The sequence below is a fragment of the Betta splendens genome, chromosome 15, assembly GCF_900634795.4.
Source record: "Betta splendens chromosome 15, fBetSpl5.4, whole genome shotgun sequence".
NCBI classification, from domain to species: Eukaryota; Metazoa; Chordata; class Actinopteri; order Anabantiformes; family Osphronemidae; genus Betta; species Betta splendens.
In genome coordinates, this window is record NC_040895.2 from 9236297 (window position 1) to 9254287 (window position 17991).

General features: G+C 49.0%; 3 protein-coding genes across 3 annotated transcripts; 2 read left to right on the forward strand and 1 right to left on the reverse strand.

The window, feature by feature from the left end:
* Positions 1-114: 114 nt before the first annotated feature.
* Positions 115-6761, forward strand: LOC114870536 (stonin-1). Its single transcript, XM_029175337.3, has 4 exons — positions 115-308; positions 3493-5394; positions 5478-5680; positions 5768-6761. Exons 2-4 carry the CDS (start codon positions 3558-3560, stop codon positions 5831-5833), a joined length of 2106 nt encoding a protein of 701 aa, XP_029031170.1. The 5' UTR covers positions 115-308; positions 3493-3557; the 3' UTR covers positions 5834-6761.
* A 661-nt stretch (positions 6762-7422) lies between these two features.
* gtf2a1l (general transcription factor IIA, 1-like) lies at positions 7423-10761 on the forward strand. Its single transcript, XM_029175372.3, has 9 exons — positions 7423-7664; positions 7836-7937; positions 8083-8203; positions 8333-8382; positions 8455-8548; positions 8625-9163; positions 9416-9652; positions 9799-9888; positions 9966-10761. Exons 1-9 carry the CDS (start codon positions 7641-7643, stop codon positions 10071-10073), a joined length of 1365 nt encoding a protein of 454 aa, XP_029031205.1. The 5' UTR covers positions 7423-7640; the 3' UTR covers positions 10074-10761.
* On the reverse strand, positions 10672-17777 carry LOC114870537 (lutropin-choriogonadotropic hormone receptor-like). The gene is made up of 11 exons (XM_029175338.3): positions 17192-17777; positions 16900-16971; positions 15350-15424; positions 15084-15158; positions 14766-14840; positions 14572-14649; positions 14368-14436; positions 13914-13988; positions 12843-13031; positions 12687-12740; positions 10672-12542 (listed from the first exon to the last, which is right to left on the reverse strand). Exons 1-11 carry the CDS (start codon positions 17362-17364, stop codon positions 11393-11395), a joined length of 2085 nt encoding a protein of 694 aa, XP_029031171.1. The 5' UTR covers positions 17365-17777; the 3' UTR covers positions 10672-11392.
* Positions 17778-17991: the final 214 nt, after the last annotated feature.

Below are 17991 nucleotides of genomic sequence, written 5' to 3' on the forward strand. Positions count from 1 at the left end.
CACTGTTATGGACCCAATGGGCGCAGAGCTGTGTGTTTGTTTCTCCTTTGTACTTTGGGGGGTGCGCGCCTGCTGCCTGATACGATAATTCCCCACCGTCGTGAACGCAGCGCCGCTCTGTTCATTCCTGCAGCGTCCCGTTGGAGGACAGTCTGCGTGAACTCGGGAGAGGAAGCGCTGCTCTCTCCAAACTCCCAGGATTTACACTCTGCCATTTTGAGGCGAAACCTGCCGCCACCGGGGGTTCGGACGCGTCCATCACACAGCAGCGACCATGGCCTGAGTTGGCGAACTTCGCCCGCGCGCGTGTGAGTATCCCTCTGTTTTGCGTGCACGCGCGTTCTGCATGGAGGGTGGCGGTTCCGACAGCAGCTTTAGCGCGGCGTCGCTAAAAGACCCGCAGCTCCTCTGGCAGACGTTGCCCTCGGTGCGAAGTCGGGCCGCGGGTCAGTGGCGCACGTTGCGCCCCCCCCCGTAACGAGCGCAAAGTGGAGCGGGGCGCCGGTGACGCGCGGTGACAACTTCCAAAACAATGGCGCAGAACCGGACCCGGCCGTGGGCCTCCGGGTCCGGGACGCGGGCCTGGCGCGGCTGCGGTGGGTGACAGCACGCTGGCCGCGTTCACTCCCCGCAGCGTGTCCCGCCACGGGCTCGCGTGCCCGCCTGGCACCGGGCCCACGCTGAGCCCACGCCGGAGGAATGCGCCAACAACACGGCCATTACGCGTAGTACGTTTGCTGGACGTCCTCGGGGGTTTGCTGCTAGCGTTCTAACGTGGCTTAAAGCGTGGGACAGCGTGTGTTTTGTACACAGTGACGTGGTTGCCACTGGTAACAGTTCGGGGAAAAGGTGAAAGAACGGCAGGAGTGGAAAACAGTCACGGAGTTAGCAAAGTAGTTCACAAAGCTAAAGTTGGCTAATGTTTAGCAGCCACAAGCTAATAAAGTAGGCACGAGCAACAATAGCCAGTTTACCGGTGTCCTTAAATGCCTCACATAACTCACTACTTCACCTCAAACGCACCAGTGAGGAGGTAAATGCCAAATAGCCCCCATTCATCCCTGGGCATAACTAAGATAACACATTTTAATGTGAGGTGTGAGGAGGTGGAAGCAGTTAAATCCAAACTTCCTTTTCTGCCGCTGCTAATGAGGCGGTGCAGCTCATTCTGTGCAGACGAGGCCGGTGGAAATGGGTCATCGCATGTCCAGCTCTGCGCTAGATTACACAGTCATTGTGGTCCTAACAGTAGCGCTGCCCCAATAATTTAAACAGGAAATGATTTGTTTATGTGCAAGTTATCTATAAACGTCTACGGTGCAAATTGTGCTTGTGGAGGAAGAACGCAGAGAATCCAACAGGAACTTGTCCTGTTTCATCAGGAAGCATCTGTCTGGAAACATAAATTTTCAGTGTGTATTTCTGAAATCAGCAGTTTTCTGCTCAATCCATTTTAGTTTGTCACCGTTTCTGTCGTGACCATAAAGAAGAACTGATCCAGGTCTTGTGTTTTGCTTTTGTTTTTCATATCCCTATGATTGAGTCTGGGCTCATGAAGTGCTGACAGGCCTCTTTCAAAGCTGACAAATGCTTTTCAGCACTGCGCTGTGACTGAGCCTGACACAATAATTACGTTAAGGCAACTTCAGAATTATAATCTATGAGTTGTGTATGTTATTTTGCCGAGTTGAGGTTTAACCAGTGTAGTAATGACAGTGTAATAATCAGTAATGATGACCCTCACACGCTGCTGGGGATCATGCCTCTTTCTTAGTTGCAGTGTTTACAGGTTTACTTGACTCACACTTTATAGTAACTTATAACAGAATCTTGATTACTTTAGGGTTTTTCTGTTTCTATAACTTTACATATTTTGGTCATGGCAGTGAAAATATGATTTGACTCCTCAGGGTGAGCGTCTATGCATACAAAGTACCTAATTACTGTAATAGGCCTATGCTAATCTCCCAGCTCCTTCATTGTCACTGTTTTATTAAGTTTGACAGGGATAAAGAACCAGTGAATCTGGTGCATTTTAAATTTTGGTATAATGACATTAAGATAATATTTGTTGTTAGTTCACACAAATATACCAGGCCGGTATTTCCTGTGTGCAAAGCGGCTTGTCCCAGAGGAATGTGTGGAATGTATTCTTTTGTCCTCTGTAGATTTAGCCGTGTCTCATTTCTGTGCTGCCTGCGAGAGAGCCCAGGAAGCGATGGCAGAGTGAAAACGAGCCCGAGAGACCGTCTGCCTCCCCCACTGAGAAGTCTGCTTCTCTGTGAACCAGCGCGGCGCATTTCTGCTATATAAGTGTGAGAGGAGGGTTAAACTGGTGGAAATGTGCGCATGCCGTTGCAAGCGTCCTCTGATTAGAAAGACGTTCTCCATCATTTGACTCAATCCCCGTCCATCCACCACCCAGGGTCCCCACGTCGCTGTTTATTTATAGCTTAGAGGAACTTGCCACTGAACGTCCCCTCCTTGACTTGGCTGTAATCGGAGACTGTAATTGAAGCGTACTGCTTTTTTATGAGGACGTGACGCTTCAGCCTTTTGAAAGTGGCTTTTGAACCCGACGTTATTCAGAGCCGAGCAGCCAGTTCATCAAAGGACAGATTGTGTAGAGTAGCTGGAAAATAGCTGTGGAACTGTGTAAACACAACATATTTACTCTCAGACCTCAGGCTAATTAGCCTGAATACGTTTATTGTATGTTCAGCGGTTTCCCCATCGTTTTAAAACACCAACACTGAAATATATTCTCCAGATAATCAGGGGCTGAAGAAATTGTCATTTTTCAGAGGTGATGTTTGAATTCATCCAGTGATACCTGCTGCTCTGCCACATTTTATGTGCTTTTCACAGTTGACTTAACACTGGTTAATGAGGCAGGACCTTTTCTGTCCCGGCCAACTTATCTCAGACACATTTTAAAGCAGACTTGCAATGTAATAACTTCTCCCCCATGCATTTTAAAGCTTGCCTGCTATTAAATAAGCTCATTTGGAGGTGCCCATTTCCACAGTACTACATTTACCTAAAAGATTTACGTTAGGAAAAGTCGGACTTTCAAAACATATGAATCAATTTTTTCTGGATCCCTCCATCATTTAAATTATTTAAAACCCAAACACAATAGTCTTAAAAAAACGTTTTCCTGTTGTGGATGTGTAAATGTTAGTTTGACCTAATGCATTAACTTGAAACCTTAAACTTTGCTGTCACCAATTCAAAGCCTGCTTACTTCAGCTTTTGTTTCAAATACAAAGTTGGTGTTAACTGATATAAAGTTCTCAAGGTCAGTCAATGAACTTTTATGGATTAGCTTCAGGAAATGTGTTTTTTTTCCTGTTCCCCTGAGCTCTCCTTGCTCTTCTTAGTAATACTTTTAAGTGAAAACTGATTTGCTCATGCTGTGCTACTTGTGGAGTGTCTTAAAGCTGTACTTATTATATTATTTTCTTATTTTTCAAATGTGCTCTTTTACAGATGGGAAAGCCAAACCAGCCAGGGAGGAACTGTTGTTTTTAATCTGTTATCAGACCTCTGCAGCCATGTGTTCCACCAACCATTCGAACTGGGTCACGTTTGAAGATGACAACACGCCACTGTCGCCACCTCAGAAGCCCTTACAGTCATCAGAGATTATCAAGGCATCAGTACCGCGTCCAAATGGCCTGAAATTAGTGCTTCCTCCCATTAAAGACACTTCCTGGAGCTTCAGTCGCTCCTTGGAATCGCCTCAAAGCACCTTGAGTTTTAGCGGAGGTTCCTGTGCGCCATGTAACTCGTCTATTTGCACTCCTGTGAGTGGGGGTCCTGGCAGTGTGTCCCCATTTCACTCGAACACATGGGACAAAATCACCTTCTTCCAGAGTTTGTCCAGCACATCAACCTCCTCCACTCCCTCACCTGCCCCACAGGCTTTTAATGAAACCTCAGATGGACCAAGCCCTTTTCCTTCATTCCAGGGGAACTCAGGACACTATAACCCCTTCTGGGATGGATCTGGACACAGCGCAGATGTTGACAGCTCCTCCTCAGACTCCGAATGTGACAACAGCCTGCCACGTTTCTTCATTCGGACCAAAGACGGCAGCGAACCTCCACGCGCTGACCTGCAGAGCTCCTTCTCCTTTGTTTGCCACAAACTGCAAGACCTGCGATCAGAAACTGGGTGTGAAACCGAGACGGAAAATGATGACCCGAGGCAGCTAGGTTGTAGGAATGAGGTATTAAGCGAGGGTTCATCTCCGTTTGTTCCCCGCGGTCTGTTCCGTAGCCAGAAAAGAGACGGTTGGCCCATCATGCTCAGGATTCCTGAAAAAAAGAACCGCATGTCCTCCCGACAGTGGGGGCCGATCTATCTCCGCTTATTGCCGGGGGGTGTGCTGCAGATGTACTATGAGAAAGGGCTGGAGAAGCCATACAAGGAGTTCCAGCTTCTTCCCCAATGCAGGCTGTCGGATCTGAAACTGGAAAGCTACAGTGAACCCCGCAAAGTCCTCACGGTCAAAGTGGAACATTTCTCCTACACAGAAAAGAAACGCTACCACCCTAAGCTGGAGGTTAGTCACGAGGCAGAGGTGGAGCAGCTGCTCAAATTTGGCTCCACGGTGCACGAAGACATGGAGGATCTGGTTGTCTCCATGGAGGAGGAAATCTTTAAACTGTGTGTGCCCCATCAGCAGAGGCGGCACTACGAGGAGCAGGAGCTTTCATTGCAGATCACTGATCACATCTGGGTACAGCTGGATAAGTCTGGAGAAGTCATAGAGAGGACAGCCTTCACTCAGATTCACTGTCTGGCTTTTCTGAACGGCCTAGAGGATTGTTTTCTCGCCCTTAATGACCTCGGGCTGCTGCGCTGCGACTCCAGCTACGCATCCGAGGAGGGCGCTGAACTGTGGATGGAGATAGCTGACTGCCATTTTCACAAATGTGTGAACGAGTTGGAGTTCCACAGGTCCCGGCTCATTAAGTTCACACCCCCCGACGCCTGCCGGGTGGAGCTGATGCGGTACAAGACGACAGTGTTGGGTTGCACAGAAATGCCCTTCTCTGTGAAAGCTGTGGTTACAGTTCAAGGCGCCTATTTGGAGCTCCAGGCCTTCCTAAACATGTCGGCTACATTCATTTCCTCCGTGGGGGTCTGTGAGAATATAGTGATTCGCGTGCCGGTACCGGGCGACTGGGTCAAGGTGACGCAGACGGTGGCCCTTCTCCGGCAGAGGTCCCTCAAGGCACGGATGAACAGAAACGCCTGTCTGGGCTCCGTCGCTGCTGCAGATTCACAGCCCGTCATGCAGGTGTCTATCGGCACTGTCAAGTATGAGAACGTGTATTCGGCCATTTTGTGGAGAATCGATAGACTGCCTGCAAAGAATATGGGTAAGGCGTTTCTAAGGTTGAGCATTTTGGAGCATTACCTTCCTGGCGTGACTACAAGTGATCTTTGTTTCCTCCTTTTGCAGCCGTGAATCATCCCCATTCATTTTCCTGCAAGCTAGAGCTGGGATCAGACCAGGACATCCCAGATGACTGGTACCCATTTGTCACCATGGAATGTGAAATTATGGGCGCAGTGGTGTCCCAGACCAGGGTGAAGTCACTGGGCACCGAGAACGACATCCAGCCGCAGAAACATGTGACAAGTTGGACACGCTATCACTGTCAGGTGAGCAGCGTCATCCCTCCAACAGCATGAAAGAGCCTCCAAACTGCTTTTATTATCAGTGTAGCTAATCTGAATTTGTTCCTCTAGGTGGAAGTGGAGAAGAAATGGATTGAAACTGAGTCACAGAGGCAGTCTGGCTGTATGGCACAGTGACAGCTGAAGACGTTCTACTACTATTGTCTTAATATTTATATAATAACACACAAACAAGGGTGATGAGGGACTTTCTGCCTATATCTGGTGTCATTTAAACTAATTCCACATAGCCTGGTAGTATTTATAACGGAGGTGTATTAGTGTAGACTAATCCACAGGATACCCTGGTCCTTGTGCCTAGCACTTTACATTTACTAGATGTATTTTTTGTACGATTACAGTTTATATGAATACTGTACATAAGCTTGCATTTGCATCATCTGCACTGCCCTCCAGAATGATCGGGAGCCCTGATAAATGTGTGCCAAAAGGGCTCTGAGATAAACGGCTTAAATAATGAGCAGTATTCACTGGGGTTGAGATAAGCTAATTAAAAACAGATATTTACGATTAGGCCCCAGCGCCCCCCCCCCCCCCCCCCCCCCCCCCCCGGGATCAGCACATAACTCCACATTTAATTTGGTATGAACACATGAAAGCGTTATGTGGCATGAAAGTGTTTGATTATTGCTCTCAAACGTCTCGTTGTTGGTTCAGAGGTTGGTCTCATCACGCTGAGTCCCGCTGAGCCACATTGGTTTGAAGTGACTTAATCAATGTTAGCCAGACAATTTGGTTGAATCAACTCAGGTTTCAACAGCATGTCAATAATCTTAACATATGTAATGAAAAATTAATCTTCTCTTTGATCACATGAATACAACTCATTATTCTTGTTGTTTACCTCAAGTTAACTTTTCACTTCATACTAAAGGTTGTATTCTGGACTATTTTATTTAAGTAAATCAAATCTTTATAATAATAAACTTTCTGACTCGTGAAGAGGTTGGGACGAATGGTGACTTCACGTGTGAGGTACCGGCTTAAGCTGCACATTAAGAGCAAAAACTACAATAAAGCTAAGGGCTCATGGTACCACCTTCCACATGTGTTTGACGTGCGAGTGCTTTTTGTCTCCAAACTGCGTGTGGTTACGATGCAGAGCCGTGGTGAGGTTTCCTGCACTACTCCTGCTGAAACTATATAATAATATTCTAACATAGAAGGAAACAAACGCTGAAAAACGTTTGAATAATTTAATTATACCATGCGTCAAGTGAAGTGACAAGTGAAATGCTGCTGTGTAATACACGGTTTGTGGAAATTAAATGAATGGCTCAGTGCCATGAGGTAAATATCTGTGTATGAAACCAGGATCTTATGGTGGTTGGCACTGACGCCTCGGGCCCACCTGTGCTGAGGCCTGTCTGTGGAGCGTGGGAGCTCCCACTGTGCCTGGTTTCCTCCCACCCTGCAAAGACCCGCCGTCAGGTTCATTTGTGACTCCAGGCCGCTCACAGGTGTGTTGGAAGAAGGGAAGGAAGTCACATCAGGTACAAATTGGGTTTAAACACACAAAAACATCTGCTCAATTGAATTGGGCACATTGTGCTTATTAGAGTAATACCCGGAGCAGTTAGTGGTGAGGTAAACAGTATTATTTAAGGGAAGCGTTTCCCTCTGACAACAGGTGTGTGTGGTGGAGACATGCAAATACAGAACGTTCTGATCTGCTATTATTATTATTATTATGCAGGGTTCAGTTGTTAATTTATCAAGGGAAGAAGTCTGGCAACAGCTTCACCTTCTGCTGCACCGCGACAAATAGGAACGTGGCTTCATCTCAACGGAAGCTTCCGCTCCGAACGCACCTGTGGCGCCTGATCAGCGTCACCTGCGTCGCGTTGCTTTTCATCGCATCGCCACGCGATCCCCGTGTGGTGATTGGGGTTTGATGGGAAGTTCACTGTCGCCGCTTTGAAGCATGCTGAGCAACACCGGTCCGGTGGTGAGCGCGTCTGCCGTTCTGCTATATTTAACTTATATGTGACGCCTCTTAGATAAAACTGCACAATGCAGCTTTAAAGCGACTAATATGAAGATTTTAGGGCAGGATGTAACGGAGGCATTTACCACCGTGAATAAATGTCTGACTTACAATGTTTGTGAATGAATTCAGGGCAAACTCTACTTGTCCATAATTGATGACGTCATTGAGGGTATGAGGGAGCTCTTCCTGGATGAAGGGCTTGAAGACCGTGTCCTGGATGATTTAAAACATGTGGGTTCTACTCTTCACATCCTTGATTAATTAAATATATGAATATAATGCGCGTCCTGAGTGCAGCTGCGGTGGCACAGTTAAGTCATGTTGTGAAGTGAGCCCCGTGCCAGGAAGGCAGACTGCTGTGTCTTCTGCTGTGCAGCTCTGGGAGTCGAAGATGATGCAGTCAAAGGCAATGGAAGACTTCAGAAAAAGTCTCAACTCCTCCAACTTCGTGCTCCAGCTCCCTGCCAGCTACAGTCAGGCGGATCAGGAGCTCACAGGTACTGAGGGAGCGGCTGTAAAAGTAGCGACGTCGCCGAAGCCGCGTTGATCTTAACGCGCGCGGTGCATGTGTGAAAGTGAAGCCAGGAGACCCGTGCGCCGTTGACCTGCTTTGTTTCTGCTCTCAGCCTCCGTCGTGATCCCAGCGAATCGGAGCGTCCACAGCTTTCCAGTCAAGGCGAGTGGGATCTGTGCAGCTTCCCGTTCACTTCCATTTGATTTAACGCGGCCGGTCCTTTTTTCCCCTCAGAACAACTCCGAGGCCCTGGCTACGTTCTCGCTCCCCGCCGGCTTGGCTTACCCCGTGCAGATCCCAGCGGGGGTCACCCTGCAGACGGCCTCCGGTAGGCAGCCGCCTCCTCCTGGGCACCCTGGGCTTTGTGACGGGGACTGACTCGCAGCATGCGCTCTCTCGCTAAGGTCAACTCTACAAGGTCAACGTTCCCGTTGTGGTGACTCAGGCCCCGGCAGGTCAGCGAGCGCTGTCCCAAACCACGAAGGTCATCGACTGGAGGGAAGCCCTGACCCGTCCCTCGTCATCATCATCATCATCCGCCGCCGTCCCAGCAGCGGCCGTTCGTCCTCAGGAGCCGACTGCTGCTGTCACTCAGCCGCCGCCGACTGCCGGCGTGCCCTCCGGCCAGCAGGGCCCGGCCCCCCCCCCGCCGCCGCTTCCTGCCGCCGAGGCCTCGCCGCCGCCGGGGGCCGAGGCTCCGCAGCCCGAGGTCGCGGGGGAGGAACCCGAGCCGAGGCCGCGGTGTGAAGCGGCGTCGCCCTGCAGCCACTTATTAGACTTCCAGATCCGTGCAGAGGAGGCCTTGACCCAGACGGGACGCCCGAAGGCCAGAGACATCGATGAGATCCTGAAAGAGGTGATCGAGGTGGAGACGGAGAAAGTGGAAAGGGCGCGGAATCTGGCGTCTGCGAAGGCCGGCGATCGGGCCGAGGCCGCACTTGGGGTAAATATAAGAGGACGCTCACTCTTTAGTTTATATCTGAACCATATCATATCCACCAAATGCAGCATCTGGTTGTATGTAGCTTTACATTAACATGCAATTTAAATGAAATGTTCTTATTTACCAGATAGAGATTTCTAATGTATTCATTTGTGTTGTGAGGAAAAGTGAGGATCTCGCTGCGTTGCTTTTTGACCATATTCTCGCTTCTTTGCAACCCGACTGCTGCTGCTCTTTGCAACCCCCGCTAAGCTGGACCTGGACTACGGCTACAGCCAGATTTCAGACATCGTTCAGCTGGACGGCGCCGCCGACAGCTCCGACGTTGAGGAGGAGGGAGCTCCCCTGGACGAGAACAACTTTCTGGGCATTTTAAATGCGGAGGCCATAAAGGCCCTGCAGGAAGGAGATGGAAGCAGCGACGGCAACAGCATGTCCTCCAGCAGCGACGGCGAGGGAGCAGGTGAACTCGCTAATGTGGAGGAAGAGGTGAGTCTTGGATTTACATTTTCATGAACCGGTGCAGTTTCCGACACCAGGTCTGCCTTTTTCTCGACACATTTGCAGATGGCAGCGTTTTAACAGTGTGTGTTTTGCGTGACACTTTTTTTTTTTTTTTTTTTTTAATTGATCAGGATCCTTTGAACTCGGGCGACGACGTCATTGAGCAGGACATCCCGGATCTCTTCGACACGGAGAACGTGATCGTTTGCCAGTACGACAAGGTGAGAACAGCTCTCTGCTCATCGTCTCGAGCTTCTTCTTCCACTGGGAGCGCGACACACTCTTCTTTGCGCCGCAGATCCACCGCAGCAAGAACCGCTGGAAGTTCCATTTGAAAGATGGAGTGATGTGCCACGGAGGCAGGGATTACGTGTTCTCTAAAGCTGTGGGAGAAGCCGAGTGGTAATGAGTCTCTTCAACACATCAGATAATCTTGAACCTCAACCACTTACTGGTGTAATTAGCTCATGGAGCAGCAAGTTAAAACACCACTGTGCAAACTTTGTTTTCGTTATGTAATGAGTATTTTCAAGCAAGAAATTACTTCTTTTGGCTTTGAGTCAGATTCATTTGTATGAAATTATTTTGCCTTTATTAGGAAAAAAAGTCATTATGTTGCTGTGAGGGCATCTAATACACACTTTGACGAGCAAACATTGCATTGTGTCTTTAATCCCATCAAACATTCTGAGCTGGGCTGTGTTCAGTTAATTCTCTTTTCTTTACAACCCAGTACAGTTGATGTTTGCTGTCTTATCATACTTTGAAAAATTAATTATTTCACTAGTAAAACCAAACAAACCCCACGAGGCTACTGGAAACCATGTAGCAGAGAAGGCTGCATCACTTTCTAAACTGAAACACATGTTTGACCAGCTTGAAACGAATGTGGAGGATAGTGTGAAAATGCAAGGGACAAATCTTCACAAAATATTTCAGCTTTTATTATGAAGTTCTCATTTACCCGCTGGTTATTAACAGGATATAAAAGCACACACAACACAAATGTTTATTTCTTTTATGGTTGCAGTAATGACCTTTTGTAATGTTGCTCTGAAAAACAAATGGTCACAAGTAAATGAGGTTTGAAACAACTGGCTCAAATTATTAATAAACAGTGTAGCTGTGTAAAATCAAATACCTATAATGTGAAAACTCCCAAGCACACGACCACCGCCATGTGCAGGTTTCTCTCACAACAATCTGCTGTGATACAAAGGCGGTACAAGTGTTTGTCTACACATTCACGTCTAATGTCTTGTAGCATAAATCCAGAGTATTTGCAACAGCTCCACTGGGCAAACAATCCACAGGCTGTCTGCTAGTTTCCTGAGCACAACAAACCAATAGATGGCACTAATGCTCAAGCTCTTTGAGGTCTGGTGGGCTAAAAGAACGTCCATTTCACATTTACAGTCCTTCCTTCTACTTACTGACAGTAATAGTTTCCACTACTGAAAAAATGTGTCTGAGTGGCACACGTGGTTTTCCAGCAATCCAAGTGGCCGTTGTTGGGCTTCTCTTATTGTTGCTGCGTTTAACTGCATCTCTGTGCAGAAAGAAGGGCTCCATCACCAATCCTCCTCAATTTGAGCTCTCTCGGCCCCGACGGACGCCCGCCCGCCACATACAAGATTGAAAATGTCTTCCTGCTGGCCTGAAACGTACCCACCCGTCAACGAGCCGCCGCCTTTAGGTCCGTGCCGTGACTCTGCGTGCGGCTCGTCATGTGGTTCCCTTGTTCAGGAAGCAGCCCTTCTTGATGTGATAGGCGTAGAAGCTGAGCGAGTGCGGCTTCCTGCTGGGCGGCTTCTGGGAGCACGCCAGGTGCGAGGCCAGCGTCTGCGACCTGCAGAAGTCGGCGTTGGCGCGGTGGCAGCAGCCGCCGCGGCTCAGCAGCCGGCACACGTCCTTGCGGAAGGCCCGGGTGAAGATGGTGTAGAGGAAGGGGTTGCAGAGCGAGTTGATGGGGTAGAAGAGGATGAGCAGGATCTTGGAGTGGGACACGGTGATGAGGGGCATGCGCAGCGCCGCGGAGATGGCGAAGAAGGAGATGGGCGCCATGCACAGGAAGTCGGTGAAGATGAGCACGGCCATGCGCTTGGCGAGCGTGGTGTCGCCGCGGTGCGCCGAGTTCTCCGGGTTGTGGACGCTCAGGTATATGCAGACGTAGCAGTAGCAGACCACGAGGAAAGCGGCCACGTTGGCGACCAGCACCGCCACCACGTACACCTGGGCCGGCGGCGCGTCGATGTCCATGGGCAGGCAGATGCTCACCTTGCTGTAGCTGCTGACGCCCACCAGGGGGAGCAGCGCCACCAGCAGGGAGAAGCCCCAGCCGGCGGCCATCATGGCCGCCACGTGGTGCATCCGCAGGCGCTTGTTGACGTGCATGGCGTTGGTGATGGTGTGCCACCGCTCCAGGCTGATGACGGTCAGCGTGTAGACGGACAGCTCGCTGGCGAAGACGGTCAGGAAGCCGGCGGCGCCGCAGCCGGGCCCCGTCTGCCAGTCGGTGGCGTGGTTGTAGTACTCCTGGCGGGAGAGGAAGTCCCGGAGGGCGATGAGCATCAGGTAGACGCCCATGCACAGGTCGGCGAAGGCCAGGTTGCACATGAGGAACCTGGAGACGGTGAGCTTGTGGTGGCTAATGAACAGGACGGCGAGCACCGCCAGGTTGCCGGCCACGGCGAAGACCGTGATGATCCAGGTGAGAGCGCGCAGGACGGGGAAGCCCAGCAGGTCCTCGCACGGGTTGAAGGCGTCCGGCTTCGGGCTGCACTTCACGAAAGGGCTGTTCAGACAGTCAAACTCCAGGTCCGGATACTGAAAGTTGATGTCGTTCAGAAGGTTCACGTCATCTGCGGTGGGTTCTCTGAAGAATGAAAACATTTAACGTTAGCATTAAAGAACAAAACGATTTGTGAATCTTGGAATGCGTTTCTTTGTGGGGATGAATTGGCATTGATTCAATGAGCTTATTTAAATTAGGAGACAAAATTGTATTTCACTAACTTACATTTCTGTTTGGCTGAGGTCACAAAACTTTGTGAAGTTTTTTAAGGCACTCTCTCTAAAAAACAGAAAACAGGGAAAGGTCAGACGGCGCCAAACGTCAATGAGGGGAACTAATTACCAAAGCCTGGGGTCCTCACGAGACCAACGAACTCATTACCTCTGCCTCCGACGCCACGAGTGGAAGGCGCAGCAGTGGCTGGGGTACGTGAGCTCGGCCTCCAGCAGCTCGGGCAGCCCGTCCAGCGGCGGGAGCCTCTTCAGGGCGAAGGCGCCGCTGGCCTTTAGGAACCTCAGCTGCCTCAGGCCCGTGGGAGGAAGCGAGCTCAGGGGCGTGGACGAGACGTCCCTGGCAAAATGCAGTGACACCTTGGTCTCTTCCAAGTTCTGCTGATGCTGTTTATTGCGGGGCCAAGGCCCTAATTGACATTTTGTTCATATTCATCAAGCAAATGCTTAATCACACTATTTTCCAGGGACACTCGAACACAACAAAAACACTTCATCCCATAATTGAAGTTGCAATTAGTGCCATTTAGCGAGCACTAGATAAACCTATAATCACTAACGTCGCATCAAGGATCGTCTTCATCTTCCATTGATTGGATTATTCAAAACCTGACATTCATAAAGAAAAGTGGTTCAATGGAGCCGGCGCACGCAAAGAGGAGACATTTGGCATTTCGGTGAGTCCCACAAACACTAATTCACCACCAAGATAAGAGGGAATTTCATATCTCCAAGACAGGATTGCTCCCAATCAGAGACCTTGCAGGCTGTGCTCCACAGACTGGGCTATTTGCTCACTAATCAGAATTCAGCAGTCCACCCGCCTTGTTGGTTGTTTACACAGACAGACTGTCACCACCCTAATGTTTGGACAATAAAATGATAAACATTGTTATGAATATTAATCGCGCCTCGCCGGGCCAGTTCAAATATGGTCACGTTAATTCTGTTGATTTACACAAGAGCAGATAGAGAATATATGAATTTCCCCCTCGTAATGTGAATTTCTGTTGCACATTTGAAACGGAGCCTAAATTTTCCCATCTGCACATTTATGGACACGACGGCGAGAGAGAGAGAGTTTATGCTAACGTGATGTAAAGGTATTTAAAGTCGAAGTCGGAGGCCGGCTCGTTTCACACGCAGGAAGCAGGACCGGTCCCATCCGCTGTTAACACCCAGCAGCTTCTCACTGCCATTAACCCGAATTAGTGTCACTTACAGAGAACTTGGACCCGTGGCTCCTTCAAAGGCTTTTTCCTGAATGTGGCTCAGATACGCGTTGTCCCTCAGAATTCTGGAAAAACACAACGCATCCGTGAGACGAGCGAAGCGACTGGGAGGTGATTGCACGTCATGGAGGGAGATTTAAGGCGACGGTTAACGATTTCCCGTGTGGATTTTGCTTCTCGCCGCGACACTGAGGATGATGAGTATTATTTTTAGACTGCGGGGTGTCTGCACGTATCTCGTCCCCATCAACATCCAGCAGGACGGGGCAGAGCAACGAAACAACAGGGCGTCCAATCTTTGTTTAGTCTTACATAATGTTTGTTTACCAGAACACTGTGTTGCTGCGATTAGAACAAGAAAAGGCCTTAAACCCAAACTGCGCATCTAACGGAAACCTCTACTGTACTGAGTTTGGCCGTGATTATCAAAGTGCTGACACTTACACTGTGTTGAGCTTGGTGCCATTGAACGCGTGCGATTGAATTTCCTTGAAGCCGTTTCTGACCAGGTTCCTGCCAAGGACACAGCGCTATAAATCTCGGCCGACCGTCAAAAAGCAGCCATCGTCAAGGCCGGGGTGAACGTTCATGCATCAGCATATTAAAGCGGATGAAAAATATTTTTGAAATAATGACCCGGTTGCTCACATGTCCACGTACTCCCTGGTCATCCCCGGAAAGCAGTTGGCTGGGATGCAGCCGATCCTGGTGTTGTCGGCCATTTCCCTGTAAACGGAGGCCAGAACAGTCACGCGGCGACGGGTCCAACACAGACATTGCAGGGTCGCGCGAGATGCGTGAAGATAGTGAGAAAGGGGCGATCAAACATGGAGGATACTTACAGGATAATGTTCGGTGCCAGGGAGGAGACGGTGGTGAAGTCTGGGAAGTGAGTGATCCCTGTGTTGGAAATGCTCCTTGGAGACGAGCAACACAGACAGATATGAGTTCATGTCCCTATCAGAATCAGTGAGCTGGTCTTTGTCGGACAGGCTTTTACAGTTACACTTGGATGTGAAACGTGACACGTTGTCAGGCTTCATTTTGCCTGGTAGAAATTAGAGGACTTCATAGTTGCCACAACATGTAAACAATGAATGCATCTTGCAAAAACAGCAGCGTATGAACAATCAATATTAATGCAAAGCAGGACGACTTACAGATATCGGAGTCTGGGCAGGTCCGTGAAGGCGCCTTTCTCAATAATCCTCAAACTGTTGATGTTCTGCACTGAACTACAGGAACACGAACCGGGAAAGATATCCGTAATTACAATGCGGTTGTCAGAGGCCGTCAGCAAACAAACAAACGCTCCCGACGCCGGGAATTAAACGCGCCGCTCTGTAATTGACAGACTAATCCCGCAAAAAACGCGCGCCAGCTGCTGGAACGCGTGATGGCGTCGCGTGCGGCGTGCGTCACTTACACTTCAGCCAGGCCGGGCAGCGACAGGAAGGCGTGCCTGCGGATCCGGGCGATGCAGTCGCTCTGGGAGACCTCACTGTGCCGCAACGAAATGGCCCCACATCAATCAACAGATTAACAGGAGAGCGTCAATGAATTACTCTGGAAAATGAGAATCCGACGTTAAGAGCGTGTCGCGGACGTCCTCGCCCGCCCTCGCTCGCTTTTCGAACGTTTTTTTTTTTTTTGCACAAATAGGACAGAGGTGATTGATGCTCCGATGCAAACCACGAGGGAAACATTAAAATACCAAGAACGACAGTCCGGAGTTCTGGGGCACGTTGGGAACCACGCAGAACATACATCACAGATGCATCTGGGCCAAGAAGACTGAGTGGAGATCTTTAAAAAAAAAGGAGGACTAAACAAAGACGTTCAGAGACAAACAAAGTCAACACGGCCTCTTGATTCGTCCTTGAACAATTTGTTTTCTGATGGCTGACCTTTGCTTTCTGATCCGCTCCCCATCTTTATGTTGTAATCACCGTTTTTAAACTCCCACTCCGCTGTAATCAAGCAACACGTCATTTCAGGCGAGGACACAATTAAATGGCTCCATCTGTACTGCTTTTACTTTTGCCTCTGATTGCTTCACGTACAGTACCGTGTCATAATTAACACTCAGGGCTCAGGGAAAACTTTTTTTTCCGTTCTCATTTGAATGCGTCATCAAACCGCACGCTGCTCCCGCGTGCTACTCTGACACAGGTGTTGCAGAGCTGTGACTTTATTAGTATTTTTATACTTTTTGCGAGGCTGATGAAATTTGAACATTATAAAGGTTTTACACTCATAAACGAGAGTGGGCGGCAGAGGGAACTGGTCCCGCAGGAGCGGAGGGAACACACTCTGCTACATTAGCAATTGATTTCACCAGAGGCTAACAAACAGTTCATATCTGCTCATCACACTGTTGGTGATGTATTAATTAACACTAAAACCCATTCAGCGATCGCTCAGGATAATGTTTTGGCTTCCGGACAAATGATTCCGCTTGTGTAAACATGACCAGGAGATCCAATTAATTAGTGAGCAGGGGGTTGGATTTTAGTGAGATCCCATTCAGTTAATTGGATTTAGCTGAACATCCAGGTTGAGCCAAGAAGCAGCTAATTTCACTCCAATGTCTTTTTCTACCAATGGACTCTTTCAGATTATAATGGCAGGCTGCATATTGCTGTGCTGTGGTCATTATTTTGCTTGTGATGTGGCCTTTTCTGCTTCATGTATGAGTCCTTCAAACAGCAACACTTTATTTAGCTTGTGCATTAATGCATGCGCAAATCTATGATTATTGGTTGATGGGCTGTAAATATGTTCAAACATGATCTAATATCTTTGCATTACAACCTACGTTACAGTATGTGCGATGACGTCACATCAAGTCTAGAAGAAGCCTAAAAACACGTCTATGCTTCAAACTGGTGATAATATTATTTTTATTCAGATTTAATCCCCACTACAAAACACTTTTGCTCACCAGACAAAACGCGTAGAGAGTCGGTAACTTACATGACCGTGACGTTCATCAGCTCCTTGAAGGCGTGAGTGGGGACTTCCTTCAGCGGCAGATGAGCGAGTCTTCTGCGGGAGCCACAAGCACAGAGGTCACCTCCACATTCACACTCACATATGCTCAACTTATGGGGAGTGAGGGGTTCAAAAACGGCCCGTTAAAGTTACGACGGGGTAAAAGGAAGCAGTGCCTCGAGGGCTGCAGGAGTTGAGTTTGGTTCGAATCCTCAGTGGGAGATTACAGCGCTTTGAGGCTGCGCTACCGTCGCCTGGAAGCCGAGTCACTTACAGTCGAGGCACGGAGGGTGCTGCTGCTGCTCCCGGGGCCAGCTGGGTGTCTCTGCTGCACTCGAAGGTGTCGGCGCTGCAGCGGCAGATGGCCGGACAGGTATAGGCGCAGCAGGAGCGCGCGAGCAGGACGACGGACAGCGCGAGCAGGACGCGGACCGCCCGTGGAGCCATGCGTGACACTGGGTCTGCCACAGCCGGGTTAAAAATGCATGTGTAAAAAAAAAAAAATAAAAATAAAAACTATCTTCTCGAACTAGCGAGGGAAATCCGACACGCCGCCCTAAAGGAATAGAGGCTAAATAATGTTATGGTATGTTTTCCACCTCACTGAGTTGCAGGCTCCAATGCTGCCTTCACGGGCTGCCGTAATTGCGAGTTTGCTCCGCGTCTGAAACCCACCGAAGTGAAACGCAGGGGGGGATTTTCTTTGACAGCTAAGCTGCAGACATGTGACGTTAAGTGGGTGGAGATCATGAAGGCGCTGTCAAACAGCGGTGTAAAAAGTGGTGTGGTGCAGTCCCGCTGCCACTCACTTTTATTTGCGGCCTAATAGCCGTTTGTCATTTGGTAGCTTCATGCATTTAAAATTGAGGTGGGGCCACTGGTGAGCGTGTTGAAACTGTAATGTTTGTTAACGATTAATCAAAAAAATCGTATAAGTTACAAGTTTAGTTTATTCATATTTTTCCTGGCCTTTTTTCCCAATGCAGATTGAAAATCACAACTGCGCCTGAAGCTTGTTCTTCGCCTTAGACTCAATAAAACTTTGCTGCAGACAAACATCTTTAGGCTCATGCC

Bases quoted from the DNA above. Each gene is read 5' to 3' on its own strand.
- LOC114870536 (XM_029175337.3), top strand. From the start codon at position 3,558: ATGTGTTCCACCAACCATTCGAACTGGGTCACGTTTGAAGATGACAAC. The intron at 5,395-5,477 runs GTAAGGCGTTTC...CTCCTTTTGCAG, and splicing joins ACTGCCTGCAAAGAATATGG to CCGTGAATCATCCCCATTCA. The intron at 5,681-5,767 runs GTGAGCAGCGTC...TTGTTCCTCTAG, and splicing joins GGACACGCTATCACTGTCAG to GTGGAAGTGGAGAAGAAATG.
- gtf2a1l (XM_029175372.3), top strand. From the start codon at position 7,641: ATGCTGAGCAACACCGGTCCGGTG. The intron at 8,549-8,624 runs GTAGGCAGCCGC...TCTCTCGCTAAG, and splicing joins CACCCTGCAGACGGCCTCCG to GTCAACTCTACAAGGTCAAC. The intron at 9,653-9,798 runs GTGAGTCTTGGA...TTAATTGATCAG, and splicing joins TCGCTAATGTGGAGGAAGAG to GATCCTTTGAACTCGGGCGA.
- LOC114870537 (XM_029175338.3), bottom strand. From the start codon at position 17,364: ATGGCTCCACGGGCGGTCCGCGTCCTGCTCGCGCTGTCCGTCGTCCTG. The intron at 14,650-14,765 runs GTAAGTATCCTC...CTCCGTTTACAG, and splicing joins CTGGCACCGAACATTATCCT to GGAAATGGCCGACAACACCA. The intron at 12,741-12,842 runs GTAATGAGTTCG...TCTGTTTTTTAG, and splicing joins TCGTGGCGTCGGAGGCAGAG to AGAGAGTGCCTTAAAAAACT.